The 18,877-nt window shown below is 40.7% G+C and overlaps 1 protein-coding gene and 2 pseudogenes across 2 annotated transcripts in view; 2 read left to right on the top strand and 1 right to left on the bottom strand.

Moving 5' to 3' along the window:
- LOC108877318 (E3 SUMO-protein ligase PIAS4-A-like) overlaps window positions 1–18,877 on the top strand; it is a 59,552-nt pseudogene that overhangs the window by 13,844 nt on the left and 26,831 nt on the right.
- On the bottom strand, window positions 9,193–11,475 carry LOC108893122 (forkhead box protein D3-B-like; annotated as a pseudogene).
- Window positions 14,505–18,877, top strand: part of pias4a (protein inhibitor of activated STAT, 4a) — a 31,204-nt gene continuing 26,831 nt past the window's right edge. For both annotated transcript variants that reach the window (XR_007814860.1, XM_018690957.2), the window contains exons 1-5: window positions 14,505–14,598; window positions 16,533–16,914; window positions 17,046–17,130; window positions 17,242–17,283; window positions 18,136–18,226. Coding sequence is in view for 1 of the 2 variants with exons in the window: in XM_018690957.2 (XP_018546473.1) it covers window positions 14,572–14,598; window positions 16,533–16,914; window positions 17,046–17,130; window positions 17,242–17,283; window positions 18,136–18,226 (627 nt within the window). In the remaining variant the exon portion in view is untranslated. The remainder of the gene's footprint in view (window positions 14,599–16,532; window positions 16,915–17,045; window positions 17,131–17,241; window positions 17,284–18,135; window positions 18,227–18,877) is intronic.

Genomic DNA, 18,877 nt, shown 5'->3' with positions numbered 1-18,877 from the left:
CTTAAGGTCCACGGGGAGATATGGATAGGCTCATTACTCTTTTAGTTTGCTGGTCTTTTACGTAGTCCACACAGCTCTCAACAATCGACTCCAGATGCTCCCTCTCTCTGTTTTGATTTAAAGATGCTTTTACCTGCGGATATTGTTATGGATATAGGTATTGTTTTTTATTTTCTGCACATCGCCCTGAGGTTTGAAGGCTGTTAACTCATGCACCCACCCACATGCTCTGTGGCCTGTTAAGGTTGGTGTGGGGATATATGTGTGTGTGTGTTATCTGTGCCGGTAGTTGAGGTGAATATGCGGCCTCCGTCTGTGTGCCCTGTCCGGGATGCATTGATCTCGAAGCAGGATGTCAAACATTTTAACGCCGATCTTGTCCTTGTTATTGCCTCGCACAGCCGGGTTGTTAATGCATTAAAAATCGTTTGTCCCTATCTTTCCAAACTTATCTCGCCCTACTGCCCTGAGCAACACAAGAATACCCCTCCGTTGTAACATACACACCACTCCCGCCCCTCCTCCCTCCACCCTCTGTTTCTAACCACGTCCTTCCATCCTCTGTCTCAATCAATCTTTACGACACCCGGTTGCATCTCTCTAATGTTTCCGGACTTGACCGTATCCCGTTCAAAAATTCTTAATTAAGCCCATTCTGTATGTTTACCGTTGGGTAAATTACAATCTGACAGGGCTAATAAAACAACATTGGCGAGAGAAGGCCAAGAGGAGCATGTGCTATGACCCTTACCTCTTTCACCTGTCTCTATCTCCACCTCAGCTTATCTCCCTCCATCCCCACCTCTTCATATCTCCCTATTTTCTACCTCACAGGTTTTGAGGAGGAAAGGGAGGGGATGGGAGAGAGAAGCAGTGGTTTGGCACCAGTTGGTCAGAATCTTATATCCATCGCTGTCAATGTGACGATTTGTTTTAAATACTCACATGTCATTACCCTGACATATCTTGGCGATATCATTCAGCCTACTTGCTTCTCATCTTTGATTATTAAGATGCATGAACCTGCCTGCCTGCATGTCAACTCTTACAGATATGAGTCATATATCTATGTTCACATCAGCATTTTTCTTTCATTTAGGTATTGACTCATGCAGTGTTCTCACATTCTGCAATCTATAGACTACACAGTGTGTGTATTATATCTCTTTTTTCTGTACAGTTTTTGTGTGGTCACTTGAGAGATGCCATTAGCTTGATGCTAAAGCATGACGGAGATGGAAGCCATGTCATCAGAATCTCTTCAGCTGTTAATGGCTTAATGTTGAACACTAAGTAGCACATAAATAAGGCCTGAACCAAGCAGTGGAAAATGAAATGATTTTAGTCTTTGCAGTGTACGCATATAAAGTATCAAGAACCATATGAGTGATGCAAGAAACTCAAATGCTGAGAATTTTTAAAAGGTGCTATATGAAGGGGTTTTTTTTTGCAAATGCTACATAGCCAATGTTAGCATTAACAGCGGTGTGCTTACCAAAACAAGAGGTTAGAATACAAGAGAGGCAAATGAAGAGTTAGCATTGGTGTGCACACACCAGATGGTATCACTACTAGTGAGGGCTGATTTTTTGGTGTGTTGTTGATTAACTTTATTCTCCCACAATGCAATGCACAAAAGAAATCTTCAGAAAGAAAAGAAATACTCATAATCTACAACATGCTGATAGTTTTCTTGTATTCTAAATGCTGAAACAATACACTACGATGATTAGTATGTAGTATATACAGTATTCGCTTGTAGTATGGATTTAGGTCACACTATTTAATCAGATTAAATATTCTCTAAATAAGTACATTTAACACAATTAACTAAACCAAACCAAGTAAAGCCAACAGAACTCAGCAGTGTTCACATATCAAACTGTACACAAGTTACATGGAACCCATCCAGTGTATTATACGAAAAGGCCAGTTATAGCAGGACTTTCACAGATTACATATTTCCTCCCTTACCTATAATTTTACATTATGTAGCCATGCAGCTATGTTTGGTCTTATGTGCTCAGGTTTTAAGATGTCCATCTACTCCAGGGACACTGTGTTCTATATATTATCCAGAGTAATGTGAACATTGGTTTCAGAGAGTTCTGATATGGTCTAGCGTTTTCCCTGGTTTTCACCCAGGCGGTCTGGATTTAACTCCGGAAATGGGAAGGTTGCCTTTGGTTTCAGTGTGTGGAAATCAGAGGGTCTGTCATGCAAAACTATGAACTTCTTTAGCAGTTAAATGTAGGTTTAGTGCTATAAACACCAGCTCCTCTTATCCACTTGCCCAAGTGTTGAGGAAACTACTTTACCCAAAACTGCTTCCCATTGCTTTTGATCTGCAAAATTAGAGTAATAAATTTACAGACATATTGTTATGTATATAGGCATATACATATGTAAAAACATTTTTAATTATTTGTACCTGTCATTTTGTTCTGGCAAATGAGAACTTGTTCACAAAAAAGAAGGACATGTTGCTGATGAATTGTAATTTTTCAATGCTGTGAGCATCATAAATAAAAATCCATTCACCTCCATTATATTATGGGTGACAGCAGGACAGTGTCTCCGAACCTGAGTGCATAAAATCAAAACTATTTCACGTGGCTAGAATAGGGAGAGGAGAGAAAATGTGTTTTTGATTTTCAGTGAACAGACCATGTAATCATAAACCGATCAGACTGTCCTCAAACCAAGTCAACAGACCTAGTTAAAGAAAATAAACTAACAAACCAAAATCTACACCTGAGACACGAAGCCAATAAAAAGATGTGTTCTCTGAATTAATGCAGTACAGTTGATGGCTCAATCTTATGTTGTTTGTAGGAAGTAAATCGTTTTACAGCATATTAACTATGACATTGTGAAATGACAAAGAATTACTGTGGAGCACGCCTTTGATTAAATGAGAATTATATATTGTGTGGTTACTGTCTTATCCCTTAGCCCAGAGTCAATCAGAAAGATGTGTGAGGAAGCACAAATCTAGAAATCGCAAAACTGCTCACAATATATACATGAGTGTTGTGCTCATGTTAATGGTCATGTAGAAAGTCTGACCGAAGCAGTGCTTTAGTGTGAGTGCAATGTATGTCAGTGTGTGTTCTGCCGTTTGTATGTTGTGTTAGACCACCTGACAGGTGCAAAGCCCTTTGGGATGGCACTGCTGCATCTTACACTTGGTTGAACATATACAGCAGATCAGAGGTGTAACAAATCCATTCCTGACTGCTAGAACCTCTCAGAGAGTTTCTGTGCCTGTGAACAACACGTCTTCAGGTTTTCCACACCTCAGAGCTGATGTGTGTCTGACACACAGACACACACAGATGAAATATAGCTTGACGCAGAAGTGTGTGACTTTGAGGAAAGAGACTAGGATTTGTAGAGAGCATGCCCAAGAATAGGAATGGTGTGTGTGTGTTCATGTGCACGTATGTTTCTGTGCGAAGCGCCTGTGTCTCAATGGCGTCTTTAGAGTGGTTAATCAGAGGAGAGGTTGAGGAGGAGTGTCAGAGTGTCAGGCTGGCTCTGGTGAAGAGTCCTCGAGTCCTCTCTCTTTCTGTGTTGACACCTCTTAACCTCAGTCTATCATCTTTCACACTCACACTCCACTTCTATTGACACTCGCTACCCCGCAGCTCTCCAAAGACCCGAGGAGAATCCACTACAGTGATTGTCCGCGTGAGGGGAGCCTCGGAGCCTGCAGAGAAGAAAGGATTATATAATGCGTCGACATACAGAACAAGAGGCAGACGGATTTAGCGGTTGTTTGGTTTCCTCTCCTGACATTTCTGGATGGTTAAAAGGGAGAACTTACAGAGAGAATGATAGATGTGCAAACTGAATCCATCTGTCAGCCCTTGACAGAAAATGCAGAATCGTCACATGCATCGGTTTGTAAATTAATCTCTTTCTCTTTGTCTCCTCACACCAGGAGGTGTACAGGATCTGTGTCCACCACTGTCACTGGCTAGTGTAAGTGGGGTCAGGAGCCTTGGGTCAACTGAGAAGAGGTCAAAGGTCATAGAGCAGTGGGTCTTGTTAAAATACCTTTTAGCCTCCTTCAGGGATACTATGTAATGGCTCTGGGAATAGGTTAGGTTCTAGGTTGACTGGTTTGTGGTGGAGACTGGATGATATATGTGTTCTGCTTTATGCCAGATGTATATTCATTACCCTTTTTAAAAAAATCAGGATGCAAAGGAAGTGCTGGGAGGTCAAGAGGGGTCACACAGAAGAGATCACATTTATGTGTTTTTCTGATGTATCTTTGTTTTGGAGGATGCACCCTCCAGGAAACGATCATCTTATATCACACCTCTGAGGGTTCTCAGGTTGTGTACTAACACAAAAGGGGTTTTTCTTTATGTTAGAAATTAAAATCTTAAAGCACTCTACTTGAGAAATGTGGGGGGGGGGGGGGGGGGGGGTTTCTCCTTTTGGATTACAGGATTACCTGAAGCAGTTTTGGAAAAACTGGGTTGTGTTGATCAATATATTGGAGACATTTGAATATCAATACAATGAGTGCCCTGTCTTCAATCTTAATTTTTAATATGGTGATAATAAGTGTATTAATTTTCATAACGTCCATTCAATAACCTTGGAATATGAGCGATGGTGGCCCATTTTTGCACCAGCGAATATGCATCTCTCTCCTCTGTGCTGCCATTGATCACTCCTGCGCTGTTTCTCTCCCTCTCGCTTTGTCCTCTGGTCTCTCCCTCTTTCCTTCCTCTCACACCATCGCACTGTAAAATTCATCCTTATTCCCCGCTTCAGCAAGCTAACTGTGCGCACTACCTTTTATCAGTCCAGAACTGTTAAATTAATAAATTGATATTGACGAGCTATCAGCCGGGGGGATAAATTATTTGGGAGCAGAAGGCTCAGGTCACATGACTTTTAGTACCCACGATTCTGTAATTATTCCCCACGAGAAGAACCATGGTGCATTGCCCTTCCCCCCCACCCTCTCAGATTGAACAAACATGTGTGCGCGCGCACACACACACACACATACACACACCATCACATGAAGAACTATAAATATCCCCATGTACAGTGGATTGCTGGGGCCAAGGGAATACTGATGATCATTACTGCTATCATAACCATCATGATACAGGATGATCACCTGCTGGAGATTGCATTTTATCATCACAATTTACTTGAAACCGAAGCACAGAAACCCAGAACGTGTAGCAGAATTGAATGCAAATTATTCAATATTGAGCTTTGCATTGCTGTGAGCGCAGAATGGGCTACCTGCTAAAGTGCGGAGCAAAACAGTGGAATGAATGTCCTGCAGCTGATGGTATTCGCTCTGTAAGAAATGCAAATAAGAGGTGCAGCACTGCAGATGAAGGAGGCAGTGAACACGTCAGAGTGCCAATCATGGAAGTGCTGTGGTTGCCCTCCGGCCATCGCTGACCTTTTGACCCTGGCCATGGCCTAAATGTCAAAGGTCACCAACCAGGGTCAGTGGGGATCACCAAGACCCTGGCCAGGGATGTATCTCCATGGCAACACTCTACTCACTATAGGAGGAGAGATGGGGGTGTTTTGCATTCTGTAGGCTGAAACCATGCACACAGAAACACACACACCTACACACTCACACGCACCAAATTGAGCATCACATCTGTGTGTGTCTGTGTTTTTGTTCACTGGGAGTCAAGCTGCCCCCAGCTGGTTTCCAGTGAAGCAGCACACAGCTGGGCAAAATCCAAAGAAGCCTGGCATGAACTCTGAGTTAACACACTGCTTTGCCACATCCACATAAATTATTTGTCCAGCTACAGAATCCATATTTTATTTGCTAAGATGGCTGCACAACTCTGCCATTATGTTCCATTATAGAGGTCAAAATGTCACTGGGAAAGGTAGGATGTGGAAAGGAGAAATGTCCTCTTGGGAAATTCTTCGTGTTTATAACAGAGGGGGAAATGCACATTTTTAAGGAAAAAGTTAAATATGTTAAAATTAGTCCGCCACACTAAAATGACGATTAGTTAAATAATAAAAAGAAACACATTAAAAATAAAAGTTAAAACTTTGCAACATGCACTTACATTCAATGCTTCGTCCTTATTCCCCGCTGGAAATATTCGCTTGCACCTTGCGTCATCTAGTGGTCGGATCAGATGTTTTCCTCGGTGCCGCGCTGCCGCTCGTCTCCTCGGCGCGGTGAAAGAGGGGGAAAAACCCCACTAGTCTGCTTTTGTCTCCGGGGAGCTCCGGTCGATGCCTCGTCCCACCATATGTCTGATCGCAGCTGCCAATCAACAGGTCAACGCGACCCCGGGGAGGCAGACACTGGTGGGGAGAGATCAAACAGTGGACCTCGGGGATGACAGATGCAGATGAAAAAAAAAGGCAATAAAACATTGCTTCAAAGATGGCAACGGTGCACTGGGAGGCAAATTATTGTTAACAGTAATCTGCAGAATAGCGCCTCGCATTCTGATCGATTGACTATTATGGAGCCTTTGAAGCCGAGGTAACGCCAGGCTATTGTTCGTGGTGGGACACAAGCAGAAAATAGCAGCTGGTTTTGGTTCAACTATAGCGCTTCCTAAGCCTCAAATACTACTTACTTCTATGCAATCATGCTTTCTAATAGACTTGCAATTTGGACAGCTCCAGGCTTTAGGCCTATTGAGAGTTATTCATTCACTCAGCTGCAGTCACATCACGACAAAACATCAGAGGAAAAAAGCAAATAATTAGGGAAATAAATACTAAGTATTACATTCACAAACTTGTCTTTTAGTAACATTTGATCATCTACTTTAAATATTCCTTTTTATAAGCTATAAGCACATAAAATTCATACACACAAAAGCAAAAAATCTCAGTCAAAAACCACGTCTGTTAATTATGTATAAGATGTGTTTTGTAGGATTTAAAATGTGCTTGGACATATGCAAACAAATACTTTCATATGTCAAATCTGACATCAAATTCCTCTGTCATCCTTTTTCCTATTTTAAAAGTATTTCTTCAAGCATTCAGGTCGGCTGTTTATTCTAGGAAATAAGGCTATAAATTGAAGTTTGTGGTTTATAGCTAGTAACTGTAATTTGTGTAGGTGTAGCTACTGTAGCTATAACCAGCATCACTGAGTGAATGTCTTATGAATTTAATGCAGGAGTCATATGATGATTACACTAAGTTATTCAGTTCATTTTATTAAACCATGTGTTGGGTGAAATCACCTTTACAGTGCTGCTGAGGAAATCTATTGAACACAATAGAAGCTTCAAGCTGAAAACCACTGTAGCCTGAATTGATGGTGAAATCCCCTTTTTTCTTTGTGTCTTTGATCTAATCACATGTAGCCTATAGGTTCAGGCTTCATCCTATGTTGTGTGAACTGTTGTATGTTGAGTCAAATCAATGAGATACATGTAAGCTAAGGGGAATCAGCTTTGGAATGCTGCTGTAAATGTGTTGTATTAAACCACGGCCATAATGTTTCATCGCCATCTCAGCAGGACTGATCTTCTTACCTCACTCTCTGCTAATCAGGAACAAATCTTTGTGCCTTAATCTACGGCCCCCCTGCACCCCTCCGCCCATCTCATTAGATTAACAAAATGACATGCACATATGAACGCACACACACAGAGAGCTCATGACCTCAATCTCACTCCCCTAGAAAGGTGGCTAATTACAATTTTGTGTAATTTTGCTGAACATTGATTGTGTTATTTACAGTGTTTTAACAGTTTATGTGTGTATGTAAATGACAGAAAACCATGATCAAGTTTTCCCCATTCTGCTACAAAAACATAATGTGTGTATGTGTGTCTGCAAGAGTCTTAGGAACTGTATGTGTGTGAACTGTTCACTCCTGTGTGTGTGTGTGTGTGTGTGTGTGTGTGTACAGCAAACATATGCAACCAAATTAAAGCCTTAAAGCTGGTGAATTGAAGAGGATTTGATGCAGAGAGCAATTCATGGGAATTAAGCAAATTAGGTCTCCAATTAGCTGCTGACATTGAATAGGAAGATTTGGTGAACAAAAATTAATTAGATGGATCTGTCATTGTTCTAATGAACATCACCAGAAAATAACTGTTGAGAATAATACCCCCTCTCTCTCTCTCTCTTTTAAGCTTTATCCCTCTGACATATTGTTTGTCTATTCAGAGTCTAATTTCATGTCAAATATTGCCTTATTCAAATATTCAATAATTTGCAAATAAGAAGCCCACATGAGCTGAGATAAACAAACTTCAGAAAAGTCAATGTATGACCTAATCCTCTTTGGCTGGAGCACTGGGGATGTAAATGCCAACCTTTACAAGTCAGAGAGGAATTTCACTATTGATGTGAGAGCCGGACAGGTGCAGAATTGACTTGATTCTTATTATGACAATATGTTGGAGTCATCTTATGTCTGAACTATTCCTGTGTTGGAGACAGTTTCAGTCATTGTTTTCGTTCTGTCCATTTCTGATATATTTTACAGTATGTGGACAATCCTTTAAAAAATTATAGTAATGTCACTGCATTCATATTGTATTCATTTTGACAGTAACTCTATGTTCAGCACAAACTTATTTTATCTCATTATTTAATTTGCCGTACATTTCTGTCCTGACTAGTTTATGTATACAAATTGGACTTGGCCCCTAAAAAAGCCCTCCCACCTCTCTCCAATAAATCAGTGTCCCCTCCCCTCCCTCTCTCTTGCTCTGCCTCCTTCCCTTTCCTCTGCTCCCTTCATCCCCAACCTCCTGTGGTCCCCCTCTTTCTGTAGCAGCGCTTACAGATTACACTGTGTGATAAGCTTCCTATTTCTTGAAACTATTTGGGAGGATTGCTCCGATTATCTGGCCTCGTATCCTTGGGAGCACGCTTCGGGAAGCCTGATTTTAGACTCTTAAAGCAGAAGATTTTGCATCCCAACAGCTTTAACTAATTAGCATCTAACACTGGGTGGTATTTTAGCATTGGGCTCACTTTTAGTACAATCTGCACGCACAGGCAAGTGCACGCACATACACACACACACACACACACACACACACTCACAAAACACACACACAAAACACACCTGAGGCAGCTGATAAAAAACATCAGTTAAATTCAATATGATTTAATGTGATTATAACAAAACCTTGTATTTCTGGTATTCTAAAAAAAAACAAAAACAAAAAAAAACAGAATACAAATGAAAGAAGTGTAGTATCTTTAAAAGGTCCATACATTTTATTTAATAATTGAATGTCCTAAAATCATTTTGACCTTACAAAGCTGAAAATGTGATGTGATATGTGTAACATCACCTAATGACATAATCATTAGCCAAAACGGTGAGTGTGAGTACAGAATCCTTCAAAAATATTAACTGTTCACTCTTAGGGTACAGAGGCATGTAGGCCCGGATGGAACCCCATTCGTGGCTGCACACGGGACCAAGGCCAGTAGAGTCTGGGTGTTAAGCCGGACAAAGGGAGTACTGGGGCCTGAGGACAGCACCAACAGGTTGTTCTGTGTGAGTGGGCAAAGGTAGGGTGGTAGGGTGAGCTCAGGGAGGACAGGGGGACCTGTCCTGCCACCCTGCGTACCCTCCGCCGTGCCCTCCGGCAGTGATAGTCCCCGTTCAAAAAGTCCTGATAGTTTGACGGGTGAATCGCCCAGAAGTGGCCTTTTCCATTGTCACTGCGGCCTGCTTTGACGAAGCAATCGTTCAGGGACAGGTTGTGACGCACGCTGTTCCTCCAGTTTTTATCCTGTTGGAGCAAGCAAAGAAATGTTGTCAGGCCAAAAACAAAACCTGAAAGCAAGTAAGAGTTAAACAGTCTATGACCCCATTTGAAAATGAACATTGGTGGATCTTAAGTATCACTGATCCTCCTCAGGATGTCACCTTGTCCTGTTGTTGGCAGGATGCGCGATAGCGTGTCAAGACCATATATGATCACAGTAAGACACAACACCCTGAGTTACCTTTTTAGCACGTCAAACCAGCGATCAACTTTAATCCACTAGGCTATGTCCAATCTGTTGTTGCACCTGGTAAAGGCAGAGGGCGGTTTGCAGCCTAGCAACAGGATTACTTTATTTGTGAATTCGCCAACAAGAAGATCATCTAGTGTCCCTGCAAGCACCTAATTACCTAACCACTCAGACAGATTACCTGAGCCAAGTAGGTCGCTACAGTTGCAAAAATGGCTGCCGCATTGTTTCCGCAACTAAATTAAACACAATGAAGCCTTTGGGTGAACGTGCGTTCTTGTTATCTGTCTCATGATTGTTTTAGCAGTAACTGTGACGAGTTAACAAGGTAATGGAGCATGATTTGTTTCAAAATACAGACAGCAATCACCTGTTTCATGATGTTCGACTTTCTAAATTCTTCTATTCCTACAACAGTCGTCTTCTGCCACTTCCATATATGCTGATCTCTGCCCGTCAGGTAAATAGAAAGGCACAAGAACAAAGACTTGAACATACCTTACTCTTGAAGTAAGGGTAGTGGTCCATGATCCACTGGTAGATGTCACATAGCAGCAGTTTCTTCTGCTCGGAAGCCAAGATTGCTTTGGAGATGAGTGCAATGTACGACTGGTTGGGTTTCTCCACAGACTTCTCTGGACTGCTGCTGACAGACGTATTGGTGGTCACTTCCTCCTCCCCCTCCTCTTGTTGCTCTTCATCCCCCTTCTCCTCTTTGACTTTCCTTTCTTCAGTGTCTACCCCTGACCTCTGTAGCTGCTTCTCCTGTATCTCGGAGTGAATCCCCACCTCTTCGGGTTTAGGATTCTGATGATTTAGCATGTTGTTCGCCGTCTGCTCTGCCGTACGACTTCCTGTCGCTTCCTCTTTAGAACCTTTGACTCCTTTATTGAACAGAAGGTAGTCAATAGTGAAGCTCAGTCCCAGCCTTTCTTTGACGCCGGTGCGGCTGCTTCTGTCCTCCATTGTCATTTCTGAATTGAGATGTCTCAGACTCATAACAGAGATTTTACTGGTTCCAAGCTGACTGACTGTTGAAATATTATCAGGTGATAAATGGAAAGCGTGTCTCCCAAAAGTCTTCTCAGAATTTGTGTGTCTGAGTTTCACAGCATGGCTATTTTCTTTCCAAATGAGGACCCTTCAAAAACTGAACGCCTCAATGCCCCTTGCTTCTTTCGCCGAAGTCTCACTGTTCACTAGATCGCAGATAAAGATGAGCCTCTCAACTGTTGTTAACCCTGATGCGCTCATGAGCAACACAATCTCAACCTGTGGAAATGACGTCAGTCTTTAAGACTAAATGCGGCCACTTTGTTTGCCAGCAAAGTTTAATTAAATGTTTTCGTCTCTCTGATAAATCTGAGCTGATCAAAACCTCCTCCTCAGTATCCAACAGCCTATTGCTCCTAAATCGAAGATCTGCACTCCGTTGTTGGGAAGGTTACTCTATTTATATGACTGTGAATTTATGCCTCACAGAAAGGGGCAAAGAAGGCACAGCGGAGGTCCAGGTAGGGGGTCTCGATTGAGGCGGATTATTTTTATTAACCTAAGCAAATCTTTGTAATTACGGGAGATTAAACACTCAAGATTTAGTAAGACATGGCGTGCAGAGGATGGATGCTGTAGAATCAAAGGCCTTTTAGATGCCAGTGTTATCCTGTTAAAGTTGTTTTGTCCATGGGGATGCTGTCCAAAGAATTACTTCATTTACCACAGAGCAGTAATTAATGGCTCAAGTTCAATGTTTTGGAGAAAAATCAACACAGATTCACATTCAGTTGAGTTGAATAGTAAAGCATATGGCTGAAATATCAAATTAATTAATGTCCTGTTGTTAACATGAACCTTTTTTAAATTGTGTTTCCTGTGACTTTTATTCCTCTTCTTGCCAACTATTATCATAAAAGAGACTTCTTTGTTATTAATCACTGGAAATGTTGATGTTTTTTTATATACAGTGCAAATACAGACAGACAAATACAAATATGTTCTTTTCTGCTTGTCAGTGAATTCAGGAAATATCATCTTGAATACTTTTTAAAGAATCCTCTCAGAGATTAAAACTGAAATACCTCTGCACTATTACACTGTGCTGTACTAAATCATGTCTTCAATAGTGCAATGAGTAGTTTAAAGACTATTTATGGTTTATTTTTCATTAAGTAGAATCAAAGGCCTTTAAGATGCCAGTGTTATCTTGTTAAAGTTGATTTGTCCAATGGGAAGCTGTCCAAAGAATTACTTCAGTTACTACATAGCAGTAATTAATGGCTCGAGTTTGTGTTTGTTGTTTAGTCGATCATTAAAGTGTATGACTAAAAAATCTAACAAATTAATTTCCCTCTGAACCTTTTTTAAATTGTGTCTTCTGTGATTTTTATTCCAATTCTTGCCAACTATTATCGTAAAAAAGACTTCTTTCTTAGTAACCACTAGATAAGTTTATGCTTCTGCACTACTACATTGTATTGTGTTATATTGTTATCTTTACCAGTGCAATGAGTGTTTTAAAAGCTAATTATGGTTTATTTTTCATTTTCAACAGTTATTGCGTAGAGCTCTATAATGATGTTACAATTCTACTCTATTTTCTATTCTATTTTTGCATTTAATTAATCTTCATTTCTTAAACTGTATAATTTGTGCTTTGATTGTGATGATGTTTTAATGTCAGCAATGAATTGATCTTACAGGGTTTTTGAGGTTTATACTGAAATACATCATGCCTATTTATCTTGGTTTATGTCATGATATACAGGTTAAAAATCTACACATCATGAATTACACTTTTAAATGTTGACATAAATTGTGAATTTTATCTTTAGACTCATTTGATATGACTGGCTTTTGAATAATCAAATTTTGTGGACCTTAAGTCCAGTTTTGAGGATTATGAAAACATCTAATCCACCTTGAAGTGTAGTGTTATTTAACCACTTGCATCCCCATATACTCAAAAATCACCTTTAACAGTTGCATAAGTAAGATCAAAGTCATGTAAAACATTTTAAAGAATTTTCAACACCACATTGATCATATATTCTGTAACTGCTTCTTCCACTGATTCAGCAAAGCTGTATCACCTTTACAGTGTTGACATCAATTAGAAAATTGTCAGTGTCCCCTATTTTCATGATTTCTATCCTTTAGGTCTCTTGGATTTGAAACAAATAAAGGTCTAGTTTTAACAGTGTCTGTGTGCATGTAATTATACTGATGGATTCATGAACTGTGGAGTTGTAGAAATTGAATACTCTGTACAATAGAGATGTACAATTTATTTGCCCACACCAGCCACAGCAGTGATCATATTAGTCAACATTACAGTAATAGTACAGTATATACATGGATCTGCTTTGTTCTGTCAATTTTACAAAGGGCATGAATGAAATGACAGTCAAGTCAAATCATGGACCATATTGCCCTCTTCTGTTTAAATAATGCACAAAAAATATATGCACAACATAGACCCTTCTCTATGCCTCCTTACATTAGCATGCGTTTATATTATAACCAGCTATTTTAATTTATGTGAAGGCTTGTGCTCTATTAATTTAAAAAAATATGAACCAGTATTAGAATAGTAACAAATAGTATGTATCTGTATCTGTATTGTGGAGAACCAACCAAGCTGTAATTCTGGGTCTGCATTTATGAACTAAATTTAGACTGGTATATCAAAATAACAGAATCCTATATTTCCTGTGTCTTATAAATTTTATGCACAAATTCAAATTGTAACTAAATTCTAACTTAATCCATCAACCAGCACAGAGGCAAACCCAGCTGTCCTTTTGAATGTGCAGTGTTGTTTTATTGATGTTTCACATCCAAACTAAAGCCAAAACAAAACACACCATGTTATTACATGATACTGCAATTCCTTCAATTGATTTTTGTGTTTCCATGAGGCTATTCTTCGCCACATAAGAGGATCTTTTGGAAAATCTGGGCTGGATCACCAGACGGAGTGTGAATGTGTCCCCTTGCATACTTATTTCCATTTTGCTAAAAGCGTGACACAACATGGTATTTGTGTTTTAGACATGATATCGCTGGTCAATACTCTGACAGGTGAGTGTATTTTGTCAATTACTCATTTTAATTCAATAATGTGCATACCTTAAACAAAGCAGTTACTCCACATCTCACGGCTGGACGCAGAACCCGAAACGGAATATTTTGCTCGGAGGGGACTTGAAGGGACCATGCGACCGGATCTACTTGACACCCCATGCTTTACATCCACGTTGAATTTAAACAGTTTTTAAGACTAACATCCACAGTACCTTAAAACTATAAAACCAAAACATCATGGATATCAAAACACTTTGACACATCGTATCATTAATAGACACTGAGGCCTATTTTGGAAATGAGACCCGTCTCTTAGTGTTTTTAAAAAGTTGTACTGTAACTTTAAAAAACAGTGAGCCCGCCTGTTTTGTGTGCAGCGCTTCGGGCTCTGAATAAAACCATGTTGCGATTGGCTGAGACGTCCCGTCCATCAAAGAAGGCTCTGCGTTTCATTGGTGAAAGACTAGCCGTCGTCTCTGACTCTCGCGGTACTGCTGCACGAAGATGGCGGCCGAACTGGTGGAAGCGATGGCAAGTAGAGCTTGGCTAGCTTTGGTTTGATTGGAGACGGACGCGGGAATGTGGGCTAAAACTCAGCCCGGTCGTGGGGAAAATGGGGGTTTTGTATGAACATGAATAAGAGTTTGTTCTCTTACAAATGTAGCGTATTACCTTCACGACGAAACGAACTAGCCTGCGTTGCTAATGTAGCTAGCCTGCTAGGTAGTGTTAACTAGGCAAGTGCGTTGGTTAGCTAGCATCACGCTGGCTCTAAAGGAAGACACCGAAAATGAATGATGAGACCATACAAACATTTGGGGGGTTGCTGCTAGCATACCTCCCGGCGTGTTAAAGTGTGACGTTATTTGTTGTACAGTAATGTCTGTCTGTAATTAGCCGGTTAGTTTACAAAGCTGTGCACCTGTCAAAATGTCCAGTTGCCATGATTGAATACCGACAGCCCAGTCCTTAGAGAAGCTAGCTAGCCGATAGCGGAGGCTGCTGTATTGGTGATGTTCAAGCGAGGCTGAAGAAACGGCAGTGTTACTGACTTTATGGCCGCAATTTTTGCGCAGCTCGTCCATCAGAAACTCATTGAACTGCCGCGTTATTGTGAAATTAAATGTAGACATCAAGCTGTCTATTAGAGCATGTCAGATGGCTCAGGTTTTTCCACTAACAACAACATGCCGTCTGTTGCCCCTAGAGCCAGGTGCGCATACTCCGTGCTGCTGCTTGTTAAATAAACATCTTCATGAAGACTGTATGCTTCGTCTTGTGTTGCCTGTCGTGATATATCCGATTCCACGTATTATTTAAGAACAGTATGCAAGTTTTGTGTGGTTAATCGAAATCTGTATACATTATGGTGATTAAATTAAACCTTGGTGACTTGGCATTCCATTGCGCTGACTACACTTTCATTCAGTGCGTTCAAGAGAGAATGTGTGCTTGTTATGTTTGTCTTCCGCTCAAAGTTTGGCTGTCACACGAGTTTTTCTCTAAGCCATCGATGCAAAGACATTTAACAGTGAATCCTCGGGGATTGATTGATTACTGATGTGCCTATCAGTAATGGGACATATTGCAGTGAGAGTGGAGTTGTGTGACTGTAAACAAATTTTGGTATACATGTAAACGTCGCAAAAGGCTAAGTATACCAGACCAATGGCTAAGTATACCAGACCACTGTGTTTTTAATGTTTTCCTGATTCCCTTAAAACATATTGCTTTAAATCCATAAATTTAAGACAATACAGTCCAAGGTGTTCATTCTTTCCTTTTCAGGCTTATGCTGTAGCTGGGCTATATTGTCAGAAGGTTTTTTCTCTGTGTGCCTTACATGGTTCACAGAAATGTAGCATGGATGCAGTACAGTGAAATGGAAAGGTGCAGTACTACATTTTAACTGCTGTTGCAGATTCAGGGTTTAATGGTACCACAGTTTGTTTAAAAATGCAAATGATTAACATGACTTAGCTGAAATGTAAGCAGTCAGACTGAGCGGTGTGGCTTCTTACCCTGGCCTTCTAATTACAAGACAGGTTCACGCCTCTGTAGGATTAAAGTTACTGAGTACAGAAGCTAAATTTAGCAGAAATCAGTTTAAGACACCTGCATACAAGTAAACAATGGCGTGGAGCCTGTCGGGCAGATTTAGCAGTCGTGTTAGGTAAGAAATCCAACAAGGCATTGAATTATTCCGTGTATTTTGAGGTTTTTAGAGAAAATAGAATCATAAATGTACTTCAATGTATTTTCCAGCTTTGGTCACACAGTTAGGCAGTGAATTTTCCTCACAGCCTTAAAAACCTTAAACCTTAAAAAAATCACATCATAAATGCGTTCAGAAAAGCAACAACAAACAGACAAGATAGGAAAGAATAAAACCTTTGAAATTATTAGTTGTTTGAAAAAGTCAGTCTGTATTTTATATCTCAAATTTGTCCTTTTCGTCCCTGCAGAACATGGTCAAAAGTTTCCGGGTCTCAGACCTGCAGACGCTGCTGGCCTCAATGGGTCGCAGCAAAAGTGGGCTGAAGCAGGACCTGGTGGGGCGCGCACTGAGGCTGGTGCAAACCGAATACAGCCCGGAGCTTCTGAAGAACGTCAGGCAGCTCTACGAGTCGCGCTTCCCCAAAACATCTGGCTGGCTTGCAGCACGGCGTCCAGAGGGCGTCCCAGTTGCCTACTCACCCCTCAGCCACTCCCCCACTGCCACCTCTCAGGGCGCAGACTACCTCAATGGCATTTCCAAACCGATCCCAACACCTGCAGCAGAGGTCAAGCTGGTGCCACTGCCCTTCTACCAAACCTTGGAGACACTGTTGTCCCCAACAGAGCTAAGTGAGTGCAGACTATTTAATGTTTCTTTATCCTTGAATTTAAATAATTAATTTTGGAGAAATGTTATGTAGCCACTTAATTATTCAACCACGTACTGTGCTGTAATGGACTTTGTCTGCACTTGTTTACAGTTGCCCAGAACAATGAGAAACTGCAGGACAGTCAGTGCATATTTGAGTTAACACCGAACCAAGCAGATCAGATCCGAAATGCAAGGTAAGAAAGTGTAACATTTCCTCCCAGATCTGCTCTGTTTATTTAACACCAGCGCACTTAAAAAATATGTAACTGATGTTCATTTTAATTTGTTACCTTTTACTTTCTTAGTGAGCTTCGTCCAGGGATTAGATCAATCCAAGTGGTTCTTAGGTAAGTTCCCAGTAATTTCCATTGAAGCTTAATCAATATAATTTCACAATAGTGTTGTGCTGGGTCTGTGCCAGTTAAGGCTGTTTAACAGAATTTCTCCTAGATGCATAAGAAAAAATAGTTTTATCGTGCATCGACAAACAGTATTTCAATTTCCCCCTGTAAGTAGAAGTTCTTATTAATTTACATGAACATTCAAGTTCTGAGCTACTCAAAGACTTGACACACAGATGTAGCTGTGCTGAATGCTCAAGGATTCTTACAATAGCGACCTAGGGTTTTCCCTAGGTTTTCTGGAGGGCTTAGGGGCACAACTGCGATTTTCCTTTCATTACATGGCCTTTTGACAGCGCTTGCCAATTTACCATAATTTTTGTTGAGTCGGATTTCTGTTGGCAAGTCACTTTCTCAGTGGGTGTAGTCACTAGCCAGCTGACTGAATTACTGCAGAAAGTTGATTGACTCTCGCTCTTATTCCTCTCTCAGGTCCTTTTTGTCTGACAGCTAGAGTTTTGGATTAGATTGAAGTTTTTTGCCCTGGTTTATTTCTTCAGTAAAGATTTCAGGAGATGGCTGACTAACTGTGAGAGACTTACTATAGATGGACCTAGAAATGCTTGCTAACCTTAAAGTATTATGCTACACAAACTCACAATGCAACATTCCTGTTCCACGTACTCTCTCCGTTCATAAAGATTATCGGGTGTAATGAACACGTAATTGTCTCCCACTCAAATATAATATGATCATTCAGCTTAAGTGCTGCAAAAAAATGCTTAGGTTCCACCCCAAGTCTTAGAATGAAAGGGCAAACCCCATAACCGTTCTCTCTCTTGTTATTTTCTGTTGCAGAATCTGTTACACAGACTCCATTGGTGTTCAGGAGGACCAGTATCCTCCCAACATTGCTGTCAAAGTCAACCAGTCCTACTGTCATGTGCCGGTGAGTTGATTTACTTATTTGAGACAAGTCACACCTTCAGAACATAAACATGACTAAATGCGGACAGATTTTATGTTCTCATCAGTTTCCAGTGATTCCTGTAAGCCACCTGTTTATAAATATAGTCCATGAGTCACTGGTTTAGGTGTCAGTGGTGGACTTATGGCCTATTAATGGCCAAATTGGTGTGTGGTGTAGTGATGGATGATGTATGGTAGTGATGGATTAACCAACCTAATGTAAGTAGATGTTGAATAAGACAAGAATAAATTATATCTAAGTGCAGGTGTTGGTTAGCCAGCCTGAAGGCATCAACACACTGGCAAGACTTTACTAGGAAACTCTCCATCTGGCAGTCTCTGTGTGGCTTTCAAACTGTTGTGGGTTTCTTTTGCGTCATGTGCTGGTGGGAAGCTTAAACCTTGCTGCATTGTTATGTTCACAAGCTGTGTAGTCAAAAAAGCAATGTAGCGAGGACACCTTCCTTTTTCTTAATTCCACTAAGAGATAACACAGTGGGTTTGAATAGACACCTCTCACAATAAACATGTCAGAATCCGCATTGGTCAGGCAAGGAACTGCACTTCTCAGACCCAAAGTACCCAAAAAGTACAGCAGAACGTGAAATCACTTAACCTTTTAGTATCATCA

The sequence above is a fragment of the Lates calcarifer genome, linkage group LG17 (assembly GCF_001640805.2).
Source record: "Lates calcarifer isolate ASB-BC8 linkage group LG17, TLL_Latcal_v3, whole genome shotgun sequence".
Lineage (NCBI taxonomy): Eukaryota > Metazoa > Chordata > Actinopteri > Centropomidae > Lates > Lates calcarifer.
This window is presented reverse-complemented; position numbering and strand designations above follow the sequence as displayed.